We start from the raw sequence: 16095 nt of genomic DNA on the forward strand, positions 1-16095 counted from the left end.
ATTTATTGATTTTTTATTTTAATTTTAGGGTTTATTCATTTAGGAAAGAGAGTACCTTTAATTTGTAATACTATTTTAAATTTATTTTTTTCATTTGATAAAATAATTATCTACCATACACTTTACGTCTCTCCTCACCGATGTATTTACCCTGGTCTTCGGTAAAGTAATAAAATATGTATAAAGTGAATTGCCCTTAAGGGAAAGGTAAATAAAAGGGACAAAAAACATGATATAGAAAAAAATCCAATGTTTCTCTCTGCCAGGATTCTCTATGCAATTGAAACCTGTTATCGTAGAATCACCCACATACTAATTATACCATGAACAGGGTATATTAAGTTTGTCACGAAGTTTGTAACACCCAGAAGAAAGCGTTGGAGACCCTATAAAGTATATATATAAATAATCAGTATGTTAAACTGAGTCGATTTTGCCATGTCCGTCTGTCTGTCCGTCTGTCTGTATATATACGAACTAGGCCTTCAGTAGTTTTTAAGATATCGTTTTGAAATTTTGCAGATATTATTTTCTCTTCAAGAAGCTGCTCATTTGTCGGAACTGACGATATCGGACAACTATATCATGTAGCTGCCATACAAACTGAACGATCGGAATCAAGTGCTTGTATGGAAAACTTCTGCATTTTACTACGTATCTTCACGAAATTTGGTGTGAGTTATTGTTCATAGAAATAATTTAATCTTGTTTGTTCATTGTTCAGATCGGTTCACTATAGCATATAACTGTCATACAAACCGAACGATCGGACTCAATGGCTTGTAATGAAAATTATTGCATTGACGTGGTATCTTCACGAAATTTGACATGGATTACTGCTTAAGGTAATAATATAATATCCGAAGAAATTGTTCAGATCGGTTAACTATATAACCTTAATGTTTCTAGCAAACAACCCGGCTAAAAAGAATTAGTTAAATTTTTTCATTCATTTATTTCATTTTTTTACTTACTTTTTCTTACGTCTTTAGATTTGATTAAACACATATGTAGTTACTAAAAGAAATGCACCTGTGAAGGGTATATTAGCTTCGGTACAGCCGAAGTTAACGTTTTTTTTTTTTTTGTTTTTGTTTCCTAATAGACTTTATGCCGAATTGTATGTTATATTAATAAAATTAAATAAATAAATTGCGAGAGTATAAAATGTTCGGTTACACCCGAACTTAGCCCTTCCTTACTTGTTTTTATTTACTAGGGAGTACACATCAATATTTAATAATAAGTAAATACTTTACGATGGCATGTCTAAGAAATGTGATATCATTTTCTGTTGTTTTTTAGAATTGTAAATATTCGCATGCCAGCAATATCGATCCGTCTTTGTTGTGTCGGCTTCTACTTGTAAGGCTTCTTTTGTGGCGCAACATTTTCCCACACACTATTGGGTATTTGCTTCTGTAAATTTAAGTTAACGTAATGAAAATGAATGCGTTCACTAACTACGTCTAAGTACATATATTTGTTTGTTTGTAATAGTGATATTTAACATTAAAATGTTAAACATCAGAAAACGAAGGCGTTTTCAGTAACTTTTAGTATTCTTCCAGCTCTTCGTTCAGTTGTATAAAAAAACTAACAACCGCTAAGCCCTACCACGGAATCAATAATCGATATCTGCCTACTGTTTCCATATTCGACAAGTACGAGACATCGAAATAAAAAAACTCAAGACACACGAAGCTAGTCAGTCAGTCAAAACGGTTTACAAATCAGTTTAGGCGCGATTTTCATTTGGATAGTTCGAGCTCGCCCGCGAGCTCTTCAAAATTTTCCTTCATTGTCCAAGTTTAAACTCTTACATACTATATATAATACTATATACCACATATATACTTTATATAACAAACTAAGAAAACAGTCGTAGCATATAAATATCACATCGGAGTAACTAACTTAATTTATGTTTTCAACGAAATTACTTGCGGTGAAAGTAATTAAACTTTAAAACATCATAAATCCTAAATACTAATTTTCAGAATGGTGCAAATTAATTCTGAGAGTGGAGGTAAGTGGCCTTCCGCACGCGTGTCCTCAAATTGATTTCCACGACTATTGCGTATACGAGCTCTCAAACGATCGTTAATTTTAAATTAATAATTGTAACTTAAAAAATGTGGTGAATTTATTAAAATAATAATAATTTAATTGACGAGTATATTATCAACATTTGTGTGGGGATATAATGATTCAGCAATAGATACCTGTTGAATAATCAATTGCTGAAATATAATGATATCCAATTGTAAATGTGTTCCAGTAAAAAGAAATTTGTGACAAATCCAATGTTTCAAGCTTAAAAGGTACAATTCATTTACAAGAAAATATTGAGCAATATTATATTTTTCGTACATACGGTAGGTACGTAAAATCGTCTCCTCCTTCCAATAAATTTTAATTTTGGATACGGGTCTTCATATTGTTAGATCGTAGTTTTAAATCCCTGTTACTATAAAATATATATCGCTGCCAGCGAGGGCTAAACGTGGTATGTAAACATGTACGAAGTGTGTTCAAAAACGGGAATTTTAAAATTAAAAATTCAATTTTTTTATTTTTTTTTATGTTGATATACATGACCTTGAAGTACACTAAAATTTCCAAATGTCATTGCTTACTCTGTCTATAGCAGCCGCTAAGGCTAAACGAGGTTTTATGTGCTTGGCGATTTTCGTTTGTTAAATTTCTCATATTATCGTGAAAAATCACTGATTCCCTAGGAAAATTACTGACGATTTTATTCATTTTTGACACGGACAACAATTATCAGCCCTCTTAACTTCATTAAGATATCTCACATATTGACCGATATTTTCGGCTAAAAGTCAGTCATAGGCATCCGTATCTAGTTATAGTCCGATTTCAACCACACGAGCAGTGCCACATCTCAAGAAAAGTTTAATTAATAAAAAAATTGGTGCTTCATTTATATCTACAGTAAAACCACGTTTAACACTATTTCGGTTTAGTGCTCTTTTATTTCAAGGCGTTATATCCAATTATAAGGTTTAAGGTTTATTATTTGCGGGGAACATTTAAGCAGATGTTTGAAAAAAACAGACGGAGAAGAAAAGCATCAATAAGAAAATTTAGAAAACATACCTTTCTATTTATAGAAATACCTTTTAAAGGAGTATGGAAGGATATTTAGCCAGATTAAAGTAAGATATGAATGAAATATTGGAATTATGGAAACAAACCGGTTTAGATGAGGTAAATTTGGAAGAAGAAATCATTCAAGAAACAGCAGCTAGTCTTAATGATGAACTCAAGTTATTAACTGAGCAAGATGAAAACAAAATTATTGATAGTAGTGATTTCGAAAAAGAGAAAAAGTACTTTCCACTGCGTTTGTAAAAAGGAGTTTGACCCCTATAACTAAAATTCTACAAATTTTGACAGGAATAGATGCTTCATTCACTTAAATCATTGTTCACTTAAAACCAGTACACACTGTAGCGATCGCTAAACCATTATTTTTCAAATTCTCTAAAAAAGTTCATTTGATCTGAGTTTGTAATTAATACACAGTTATGTACATATATATGTGAATGTTTAATTCAATTGCATATCAGTTGGATTTTAAACATGAAATGAAATACGCTAATCGAATATTAATAGCGAACGAATTCATAGAAAATCCGACATGTTCAGGTCCAATAATTGAAAAAAATTAAAATTGCCTAAAACAACTGTTTGTAGTGTGATTAAATGGTACAAAGATACTTTGAGAATATAAATAGTTAAACAATTTTGTGTTAAAAGAGGAGAACGTATTTTTAAATTAATAATGCAAATACTTACTTCAATTAAGATAAATACCGGGTTACCCGAAATGACTGAAAATTCGGGACTAGTATATGTATTGCCCGACGGCTGGACCAAATACATACTGTGCAATTAAGTATCCAAACAGAACTGACGAACAGAATATTTTGGTACAATCACATTTTAACAAAGTTCAAAGACTGTTTTAATGACTTACGAAACTTATGCCAATCTCGACTGCAATCAACTTTGTGGACAAAATTTGTAGCGTGAGAATGTGAAAACAAAATATAAATATAAAAAAAAAATATAAATACGTTCAAAAAGTTATGATTTGTTAGACAATATGCTCTTGTGGCCTTAAAAGCCGTACTTTCGTAACTTCAACTAAAATGAAACAAACATCGCATATTTATATAAAAGAGTGTCTTGAGAAAAGATTACTAACATTTATTCGACACCACAGGTCTTCTGTAAAATTGTGGCCAAGTTTGGCGAATATAATTTGTTACATAGCCATGAAGTGGCATCAAAGCAACAAAGTGGAAGTACATAATACCAAAAATTCTTAATTCGCCAAATTGTCTACAGCTTCGCCCACTAGAAAAATATTTGGCTATAGTTAAAAATAATTTGAGGAGAAGTGGCCGGGTCATAAAAAATATTACTCAATGTTTCCTTTGTGGATTAAATATGCAGCCAATGTGACAAAAAAAACTGTTCGATTATCCTTCTATTAATTATTCTATTAACTATTAAAATTAAAAGCTTAACAAATTCGCTTCTTAAACATTTATTTGTTGTTTTTCTTTTTATTTATAATAAAACTAGTGACCGGGCCACGCATTGCTTTGAATAATGTATATGAATGTTAAATTCTATTCTGGTTAACTATTTGATAAAGTGAAATTATTTAGGGAGTAACTAATTACACTGGTCGACACAAAAAATGCTCAAAGATCACTCATAGAACGGTACACTAGGGCACTACGGCGCGCACATGAAAAAGTTGTGCTATATGAAAATTTTTGACTGATTCAAAACTTTTTCGATTTGACTCTTATAGTTGACAGTTTAAGCTTCAATTTAAGCCTAATTAGAGACTTCTAGCACGTCAGCATAATTCTCTACATGTGATCAAAAAAGGCCAAAAACAGGGTTTTTTGAGATTTTGAGTCCATTTTCTCAAAATCTCGACGTGATAGGCACTTTTGGAGGTCATATTCGTGTTCAGCGATAAAAATCCTATAAGAATATCATTGTCTGATCTTTGAATCAGAGAAAAAGTTACTTTTTGTCGACCAGTGTTATTGATCCTGTATCTTGAAGTTAATGATGTCAACATTCAAGCCTTTTGCTGTCAAAGTGTCGGGATTACTAAATCAGTGCGTCCATCGCTTATTTTTTAGTCAAGCCTTTCTCTACTGTCTTGAGAAGACTCCACTACTTTCACTACTTTCCAAGTTTTCTGTCAGTTTTAGTGGTTTGCGATAAACATACCAAATCTCTCCCTTGGGTTTTTTCTCGCCAATTTATCAAACAATTAATCACATATGCCCTTCCGTACCTAGATCATGTGTTCCGAATTTTAAAGCTTAAATTGTATTGCAAAGTCTGATTTTGGCCATCAATAATACCTACCTTTTCATAGTTCAAGGTTTAGGTGTAAGTTAAGTTACATACATATATTAGGATATCCAGATCAAATTATCGCTTGACCAAATGGCCGATCGGTCAGACGGATGTTGTGCTCTGACTACGTCCACTTTTTTTTAAACCCCGATGTTTCTCCGTGCTGTGAATATCTGTTTTTTATTTTTCCGGTTTTGCCTATCCACAATACAATCTCATATTGCTAATTGTAACGTGTACGCAGTTTTATTAAGATATCTAGATTTCAATTCAAATTATCGCTTGACCGAATGGCCGAATGGACAGACGAATGGACATTGCGACTAAAATTTAAAATATAAACTATCCTACCTTTTAAGTTGGACCAAACTGCAGACGTCTGCAAAATTTCATTAAAATCGGTTCAGTAGTTTAGGCGCCAATCCCGGACAAAATATATATAGATATATATAGATTTGTGCGTACAGATTTGAAGTGAACAATGCTTTACCAACATACCAATATACTAAATGATCTTACTGACTTAGAATTTTATTTGTTTTATAAGTATACACTGTGCGTCATCAGGATAGCGCCCCCCAAGCATGCTTGGTTGATACCAGATATTTTCCATAGTAATTTTATAACATACTTTAAACAATTTGCCTCAAAATAAGCTATAAATGGTCACAATACGATTCTTTATAAAATTTTAATGAATTAAAAACCAAAACAGTAAAAAAATTTGCAAAAGAAAATTGCGTCATTATTCTTTCCATTTAATTCATATGAAAAATTAATAATAAACAGTGCCACCTTTGTTTACAAAAACTTCATAAATTTAATTGGGGAGAGAACCCTATAGTTTTTTTTAATAAAATCTAGTGTAATGGTTGGCCAAATGTGTCTTTTGGTGGTATATTGCTTACCACTCTCATACACCTTTCTAACCAACCATCCCCAGACGTTATCTATCCGATTTCGACAACTTTTTCACAAGTGATGCCACAGATTATATACAGTATTTGTGTAAAGTTTTATTTCGCTATCTTCATTGGTTCCTTAAGTATATATTATAAAGTGAAGGAATCAGATGGAATTCAGAATTGGATTATATGGGAAGTTGTCGTGGTTGTGAACCGATTTCATCCATTTTTCACACGTGTCATCAGGGTGTCAAGAAAATATTATATACCGAGTTTCATTGAAATCTGTCGAGTAGTTCCTGAGATATGATTTTTGACCCATAAGTGGGCGATGTAACGCCTATTTTCCATTTTGTAAAAAAAATTTAGTGCAGCTTCTTTCTGCGGTAAAATTTAGTGTTTCTGACGTTTTTCGTTAGTGAGTTAACTCACTTTTAGTAATTTTCAACCTAACATTTGTCTGGAAGGTGGGCGTAGTTATTATCCGATTTCAACTATTTTCATGGTGTGTGGTGGGGTACGTAAGAGAATCGACTGCAGAAAGTTAGGTTTATATAGCTACATTGGTTTGCGAGATATATACAAACAACCGATTTAGGGGCGGGGCCATGCCCACTTTCCCAAAAAAATTACATCCAAATATGCCACTTCATGTGTTTTTGGTTTTCGCCATTTTGTGGGCGTGGTAATGTTGCCCATTTTCGAAAGCAACCCTCTCACTGTTCCAAGTTTCATTAAGATATCTCAATTTTTACTCAAGTTATCGCTTGCACGGACAGACGGACGGACGGACAGAGAGACATCCGGATTTCAACTCCACTCGTCATCCCGATAATTTATATATATATAACCCCATATCTAACTCTTTTATTTCTTGGTGACACAAACAACCGTTATGTGAACAAAACTATAATACTCTCTTAGCAAGTTTTGTTGCGAGAGTATAAATTTGCATTCCTATTTGGCGTTTAAAACTGCAATTCAAGGGTATCATAATAAAATATCGCTCCCTACATCGTTACACCATTATCCTCGATATTAAAATTTTAAATTTTGTATTATGCCCTGGTCGAAAAGTTCGATTTGTGGAAGTAAATTTTTATGAAATTTGACTTCTATTGCCAATTCAAAAGTTCGAGTTATGGAGAACATCGAGTTTAGGAAGGTTGTATTTGGTTTAATTTTTATTAAAAAACAGAATTATTAAATTTAATACCTAACCAATTTTCTAGCCATCTTCCTGTAACCACATTCATTCCGGAGAAATTCTGTTCGACTTCAAAAGTGGTGGGTACCATGCCCCATGGTCCATTTTTAATACCAATTAGAGTGCAGCTCTTCCGTACCATCTTTTGACACTTTTCGTTCTCGAGTTAACGCTCTTTTTAGAATTTTCAACATACCCTTTACATTGGCGTGATTTATCTGATTTCATAAATTTTTATAAATGATGATTTTTATAGATATATGTAATTTAAGGAGTTAGGGGTAGTCAGGATTTTCAAAAAATCTATAATCTAATTGGAATATCTTAAACATTCTTTGAAAATTTTAAGTTGATCCGATAATTACTTTTCGAGTTATTCGACAAATAACTAAGAGTGTTCGGGCACTCCAAAACGATCAGGTGGAACATTAAATGCGTTTTTCTTAAAACTATGTTTTTTGAACTGGTGACAACTGTAACTCGAAAACCACTCAGTAGATTTTAATGAAATTTATACAGCTTTGAAATTTATTTATCAAAATTTGAAATTTTGAAAAAAAAAGCTACGATCGGGCCCAAGATTATCTATTTATAAATCAATTTTTTCTTACCCGATTGATTTTAGACGAATATCCAAGGACTTATGATTGTCACATTGTTTGGAACTGGCTCACAAAAAGCTTTTTTTCAAATTTTCGTGACTTCAAGTCAAAACATTGTGTAATAATGCCATATTATTACTTTTGATAACATGATTTAATAGCAAAAAATTCTAATTTGTTTGTGTCTCTGATTACCCCTAACCCCTTAAGTAATTTGTGATATATGTACATTCGTATGTATGCATAAAAAACGTATTAGGGGGCGTGCCATGACGAATCAAAAATTACCAACAGGGCACCTTGGATTATAAAGATGCAAGCTTTCTCAATTAACTTCATTTTATGGTTAACCAAAATTGTAGATTTGTTGATATTTTCGTCCGTAAGAGCCTTTTTTGGACGTTACTGGGGTCAACGCTCTAACTCACTGTGCTTTTTTGGATTCGAAGTATGAATTTTCTTCAAATTTGTCTTTTTGTTTCCTTTTTCTCAATATCAACATTTACGTGTGCGGTACTAAGATTCAATACTTCAAGAGCCACTTGACAGACAGTTCTGCAATTTACAAAAGTGCCTTTTAGAGGTTAAATCAAACTTCTCCTCTGATATTAACATTTCCATCTGTCTGGTATTCAAATTTTCCAATTAAATTTCATTAAAATATTTTTTTTTGCAGATCTCATTCATACAGTAACTTTGGATAAAACCGGAAAGAAATCGTTTGGAATTTGTATAGTCCGAGGAGAGGTGATTAAATTGAAAATATTATAGCAATCAGTTTATCTTGAGTTGTTTGTATTTTGATATGAAAAGGTAAAAGACTCCCCAAATTCGAAAACGTCGGGAATTTTTATAAAAGGTATAGTTCCAGACAGCCCTGCCCACTTGTGTGGGAAATTGAAGGTAATTGTAATAGCAAAGTTTTAACCAAAATGTAAATGTAAATTTTTAGGTGGGAGATCGGATATTGTCGTTAAATAATAAAGATGTGCGGAATGCTACAGAACAGGCGGTTATCGAGCTAATTAAAGATGCTGGCATCAAAATAAATCTTGAAATTCAAACATTTGGAAAGGTACATACATATATTCTCATTCTCTAACAAACAATCAGTTAAAATGTTTAAGTATATTTATATTAATATAAATAGGATGAAAAAAAAACGACCGAACGTGAACAACGAAACGAAAATGGTTATGTACAAGCCAAAGCAAAATTCGCTCCAGGTGCTTACATTGTTTAAAAAAAAACAAATATTTTAATACCTTATGAAAAAAAATATATTATTATATATAAAATAGATCCACCGATGTCGGCGAATAAAAGTTCAGCTCCTAAGGAAACACCACGAAACCCGACGTTTTCTGCCTCCATTCGTCAGAAACCAGCTACCAATTATGCAGCCAATGACGAAGATGACGAGGACACACGAGATATGACTGGCCGAATCCGCACAGAATCTGGATATGAGGTAAACTAATGCATTCTTAGGTGACTTCCAGGAAATAATTACTCTCTCATCAACCGAGCTTAGTTATAATACAATTTGTCTCCTTGAGATTATCTCTGTTGTCTTGTTTTCAAGGGGTACAAAGTAGGTTCTTCAATTTCCCACCAATTTTTTTGGATCTATTTTGTATATTCTACGAAAATTATGGATTTTATAGTTTTATATATAGATAATTTCAAATTTTTTAATTTCTACAGATCGATCGAGCCTCTGCGGGTAATTGTAAGCTCAATAAACAGGAAAAGGAACGCGACAAAGAACAACCCGATGAGTTCGGTTACACAATTGGTATGAAAACTATTATTTTTATACATGTATAATATTCTCGGATATATGTTTATATTTATGTGAGTATTTTCATTGCTACAGCGAAAATCAAAAAACGTTACAATTTAATGAAAGACTTGCGGAAAATAGAGGTGCAGCGCGCGCCGAACACCTCATTGGGATTGGCTTTAGCCGGACACAAGGATAGAAGAAAAATGGCTTGCTTTGTTGCAGGCATCAATTCCAACGGCCTCTTGGCTTCGTTGGATGTAAAACCGGGCGATGAGATTCTCGAGGTGAACGGAAATGTTCTACAAAACCGTTGCCATTTGAACGCCTCGGTGATATTCAAGAACATCGATACCGAGCGAATTATTATCATTACATCACGCAGAAAAGACAACGATGAAGGAATATCAGTTAAGCCCATAAAAAAGTTCCCAAAGGAAGTCGATGATGTAAGTCACAATATATGTAAATTAACAATCCAAATATACTAGACTAGACTAGACTGGCCGAATTGTGTCATTGCCAAGTAAAAATATCATATAGCCATGAATCAATAGTTAAGGGTTTCGTGGCCAGGCAGTTAAGCCGCGTGTTCTTGAATCCAAGTCCGGTAGTTCCCAAATACAATTTTTTCTTGCATGTAATACTTCACACCTGATACATATTCATTACAATTAACAATTTTGATCAATCATATATATATATAAGAGTATATATAAGAAATTTTAAATTTTCAATAATGACTAATGAGATGCCCATTTGTTATTTAATTTTTTACAGACCAAGTTTTTGTTCGATTTATATCCCAATGCCCGTTCAGTACAAGTTAAAAAAGAAGGATTTTTAGGCATTATGGTTATATACGGAAAGCATGTCGAAGTGGGCAATGGTATATTCATATCTGATTTGCGCGAAGAATCCAATGCAGTGACGGTAATATTTTGCTTAGTCTTATCTTTTATAGTATTATACTTACACCAAAAAACGTATAATATAATATATACGTTCTTTGTTATTATTATACGTTCTTTGCTTACACCTACTATATGTAAGCATACTTACAGGCTGGAGTCAAAGTCGGTGATATGTTATTAGCTGTCAACAAAGATGTCACTTTGGAATCGAATTATGATGAGGTAACATATACCTGGCATTAATAACTATATAATTTTTATGCAAAAGAATGTTTTCTTACTTCTCTTTAATCACAACTTAAATAGATAGTTTGGCTGAACAAATTCAATTAATTATTTTTCTCTCAATTTTATTATTGTAAAAATGTATGTATTATAAATAATACAAGTTTAACGTCAAATATTCTCAATATTTTAAGGCCGTTGCACTAATAAGGCGTGCAGAAGGTATAGTAACACTTGTCTTGTTAACTCTGAAATCGGAAGAATCTTTAAAAGCCGAAAAAGAGGCTGCAGAAAAGAAAAAAGAAGGTTAGAAATTATATGTTTTACACAATGTATAGAAATTGCAATTACTTCTAATCCAAACAGAAGCAAAAGTTGAAGCTGAAAAACCACAGGATCCTTCCGTTGCGGAAATTAAAGTGAACAAGAAAATCCTTATTGAGTTGAAAGTGGAAAAGAAACCGCTTGGAGTAATAGTTGTTGGTGGCAAAAACAACCATGTCAAGGTAAGTACGGACCACTTTCGAAAACAGCGGGTAGTTTTATCACGGCTATGTTCAAATACTAATTTTAAACAATAACACAGTAAACAATTAAATCACAATTTTTTGTTGCAGTGCTGCCCAATAAAAATTGGTTAATTTTTGTATGAATTCTCTTTTGCAGACCGGATGCGTTATCACCCACATATATCCTGATGGAGCAATAGCAGCAGATAAACGCTTAAATATTTTCGACCACATAGTGGAAGTAAACAGTAAACCAGTGAATTGCAGCGAAATGACAACACTAAAAGTGCACCAAATATTCCACACGAGTTACGAGAAAGTTGTGACATTCCAAGTATTTCGCGCTGACCCGTTGGAAGTGGAAAAATTCAATGTTGAATTTATAAAGAAGCCAGGAAAGGACTTGGGGCTTTCGTTAGCACCAAATGAACGTGGCTGCACAATATCTGAAATTGTAAGTTTGTCACTTAAATTTAGTACCAAAATTGAAGTTAAATCATGCTGAAATCGCGACGTCATGAACGAAAAGGTAATGTTGTTTAATGTCTCAATGAAAGCTTGACAGTTAAACTTTACTCTTTTGCACATGACGTCGCACGAAGCAATCATTGACATCTATCATTTTTAAATATGACAAATTTATCTTCAGATACCTTCTGGCTACGCTGAAATTGATAACAAGCTACAACGAGGTGATATCATAACCAAATTCAATGCCGATTCTTTAGAGGGCTGCACTTTTGAAATCTGTTACGCCTTGTTCAAAGGAGCCAACGGAAAAATATCTATGGAAATCACAAGACCTAAACCCACATGTCGCACTGAAGCGTCCAAATAATTAAAATAAAACCATATGTATATTAGATTTAAATGTAAATCAAATAAACAATGCGATATATTTTAGTTGGTATTGTATCATTTATTTTCAAAATTAGGCGATTGAACTGGCATTCGATGCAATACGAGGCCACAAGTCAGCACATTCTTTCGCCACGGGTCCAGTGATAGCAGAACCTTTCATTTCACCTTTATTGTTCACTATCACCCCAGCATTATCTTCAAAATATATGAAAACGCCATCCCTCCTTCTGAATGGTTTGCGTTGCCGGATAACTACAGCTGGCATAACCTAAAAATAAAAATATATCCATAGAAGTTAATTTGTTTAAAAATTGTAATCAAAAGTAACATATTTTTTAACAATTGTATATGCACCGTGTTGTTCGATCTGTATGAAATCGTTCAAAATCAACTTTTGTTTTAAAATTTACCCTATTTCGTATACATAATTTCGTATAATATAATTGTTATTGGCAAATAGTAAATTGTAAAATAAGAATTTAAGTGAAAAATCTAGTTTGAGTTATTTATGAACACTTCAGTTTGCATATCTTTTGCAAAAGAGCACATCTAGGGTACACATTACCAAACAAACCAAAACTTTTACCATAGTAATTAGTAGCTTAAAGTGAATCCCCTCATTAACACTAACTTTAAATATATTAACATTAACAGTAATTATTAACACTAACTTGAATTATATCAACAGTAATTATTAATTATTACACCTTTTAATGCCTAGAAACAATCATTTCCTTTTTCACTTCTGTATTACTATAATTTGTTATAAAAAATTTAGTGAGAATTCAAAAATAAAGAAAAAGAAAAAAGTATACAATCAAAGCCATCATATTAAAACAGTATGTTTTAAAATAAATTTAGTAATTATTGCGTTTTTGTACGTTTCCCCCTATTTACACAACTAATCGATCTATCGAAATAAACAATAACGAAATCCCTTTCAGGTGTTTCTAATAATGAAATTAATCAAATTGGAAAACCATATGAAATTCTGATTGGAACATCAACAAAAAGATGTTCTAGCCCGTGTTATGAGTTATACCTTGTTCCCAATTAAGGCACAAAGCACTAAATAAATATACACCGTGGGTATTTGAAACGTTGCCTCTTGGTTATTAAAGATATTCATGCGGACGATGTCGATTCATTTGTAAATAAATTTTGCAATTGTTGTTTCTGACATATGACATCAATATTCATATAAATAAGAAATAAGAATTATTTTGTTACATTTTCCATTCATCTCTATATTGGGAAAACCTTTTAATGGCGAAAAAAATATATGTGCACACCACTGCTGATATCACATACGAGGTTGAATATACAACTCACGCTTACAAGACCATAATAAAATTATGCTGCCTAAAATTACTGTCCTAATGCATAAATTATATGTTTAGTAATTTATAGAAATTTTAAAATCCGAAAGGTACATACTGACATGTACTTGCTAAGTGTTCCATCTCAAATTTTTTCCTCTCTAAAATACTAACTTGTGGAAACAACTCACATTATCCAAGCGTATGCAATTAACAGTATTTACTATCAACTTCTGCACATGGCCCAGTCTCCATGCATTTACAGTATCATACATTTAAAGAAACCTAAAACTTACCTTCTTTCTGAGCTCAGGTTTACCCTTCTTCACTGTAGCAACAAACATATCACCAACACCAGCAGCTGGGAGACGATTCAAACGACCACGAATGCCATGTACAGCAATTACGAACAGGTTTTTCGCACCTAAAATATAATTATTACCTAAATTAGATTGACGCACACTTAAATAAAGCAAGTTATTGAACCTGTGTTATCAGCGCAATTCATCACGGCGCCTACTGGCAAACCTAGTGAGATGCGGAATTTTCCACCCGCGGTACCACCACGTCCTGAAACACACAATAAAAATATAAATTACTACACATTGGTATACACTTCTAAAATGAAATTACACATTATTTAAACAAATATTTCTGTTATATTCCTCGATTTTTCCCGATTATTTTTACCTCTCTTCGACATTTTGCTGCTTGCTCGGTAAGAAAAGGAAGTAAAAGAAAGAGAGCGGCCAATTCACAATCAATGCTGCCAACTGTCAGCGCTGACAGTTCACAAAACGACCAACCGAACACATTCAATCGGAATAATTATATGCAAATTCGACCAAATGTGTCAAGCTGAAACTACATAGCTCGCATATGCGAATGCGAAAGCGAAAAAATGCGCTTGAATGCGTATATATCGAACAACTCCATAAATGCGCTTTTGAATGCGTTGACAGCTGTGTACAAGGTGATACACATACACACTTTTTCTTTGCGATTTTTTGATTTTTATAAGCAATGTACATAGAAAACCTCGAATTAAGGAACGGAAAGAAAATTTAAACTACCTACTTTGTTTATTAAAACTTCATCACCCCTAATCTTTAAAAATTATTTTAAATATTTGATAAATATATTAATAATAAATTAATAAATATTATATTTCACAAAAATACTTATATAATAGCGAAGAAAACGGGCTTAAATAATTAAACACACAAGATTGTAAGTAACATAATGTTGGTTTCTATTCTTAAGAATGTGAAGGTTGCTGTGTTAGCGCATGGGAGTTGAAAATTTTCAACTTCTCCGAGTTCGAATTTCGGAGCGCTGGTTGCGAAAACATGCGAAAGCTATGTAGCTCATCTCATAAGAACATGTGTATTCAACTCAACTGTCAAACGTTCGCATTCGCATTCGCGAGCTATGTAGTTTCTGCTTTAGAGCGAATCAATCTTACACATATTACATAGCTTTATATTTATTGCCAATTTCTCAATGTATATAAATAAATATCATATCGACAATTATTTTATTATAAATTAATAAAGAAATATATTGAAATTTTTAATTGTTTCCAATGAAAGTATGGTAAAATCTACATATGTACTGTATTTCGGTAAAATACGACTATTTTTCTGTTAAATTTACTTGTATTAACATAAATATTTTGATTTATTTAAAATAATGAGGAATATACCATATAATATATACCACGACTGCGAAAAATATGTGTATTTACTAATATTTGATTCTCATGTCTCGCTAGTCACGACTACCGAGACTCCGGAATTAGCAAAAAACATATACGCGTTGGATCTCATTGGCCTTATGCGCTCTTTGGTCAATTAAACTCATATGCTACATACACCAAAACCTATATATAATATATTATTCTAATAAAGAGAATGAATGCAAAATAAAACAATTTCAAATTTTTTTGCTCACAGAAGAGTGTTCAAATTTCTACCACCGCGAATAATGGAAAACACCACAGAAAAGGATAAAACATTGTGGACGGAGTTTTTTTGTTTGTTATGAAAATCAAACTTTTCGAACTAACTTTAGCAAGGAGTTGAAAAATTTTCGAGAAAGTACAAAATCGGATGTAAAAAATTTAATTTTAAAATTTGGTATCAAAATATACAAAGCACATTCGCAATACGAGCACATATTAACACGAGAAACTACTTCAAAATGATTTTTGCGCAGTTTATTCTGTAGTAATTCGCACAATATTGATTTGTACAAGTCTCGTTTTGCGCATTGCTTTTGTGTGGTGTAGGGGCCCTATTAGTGAGAGCTAAATGCTGAACACAAAGACGACGACACGACACGACG

The 16095-nt window shown here is 32.6% G+C and overlaps 2 protein-coding genes across 2 annotated transcripts; one reads left to right on the forward strand and one right to left on the reverse strand.

The window, feature by feature from the left end:
- The first annotated feature begins 1694 nt into the window (after positions 1 to 1694).
- LOC105218852 (inactivation-no-after-potential D protein) lies at positions 1695 to 12648 on the forward strand. The gene is made up of 14 exons (XM_011194690.3): positions 1695 to 2029; positions 8812 to 8882; positions 8949 to 9038; positions 9088 to 9210; positions 9286 to 9361; positions 9437 to 9606; positions 9843 to 9933; positions 10015 to 10370; positions 10702 to 10854; positions 10986 to 11057; positions 11255 to 11366; positions 11427 to 11566; positions 11727 to 12023; positions 12219 to 12648. Exons 1-14 carry the CDS (start codon positions 2002 to 2004, stop codon positions 12405 to 12407), a joined length of 1968 nt encoding a protein of 655 aa, XP_011192992.1. The 5' UTR covers positions 1695 to 2001; the 3' UTR covers positions 12408 to 12648.
- LOC105218851 (60S ribosomal protein L23) lies at positions 12430 to 14584 on the reverse strand. Its single transcript, XM_011194689.3, has 4 exons — positions 14440 to 14584; positions 14236 to 14319; positions 14046 to 14173; positions 12430 to 12698 (listed from the first exon to the last, which is right to left on the reverse strand). The coding sequence occupies exons 1-4, from the start codon at positions 14450 to 14452 to the stop codon at positions 12501 to 12503; spliced, it is 423 nt and encodes a 140-aa protein (XP_011192991.1). The 5' UTR covers positions 14453 to 14584; the 3' UTR covers positions 12430 to 12500.
- Positions 14585 to 16095: the final 1511 nt, after the last annotated feature.

The sequence above is a fragment of the Zeugodacus cucurbitae genome, chromosome 6, assembly GCF_028554725.1.
Source record: "Zeugodacus cucurbitae isolate PBARC_wt_2022May chromosome 6, idZeuCucr1.2, whole genome shotgun sequence".
In the NCBI taxonomy this organism is placed as follows: Eukaryota; Metazoa; Arthropoda; class Insecta; order Diptera; family Tephritidae; genus Zeugodacus; species Zeugodacus cucurbitae.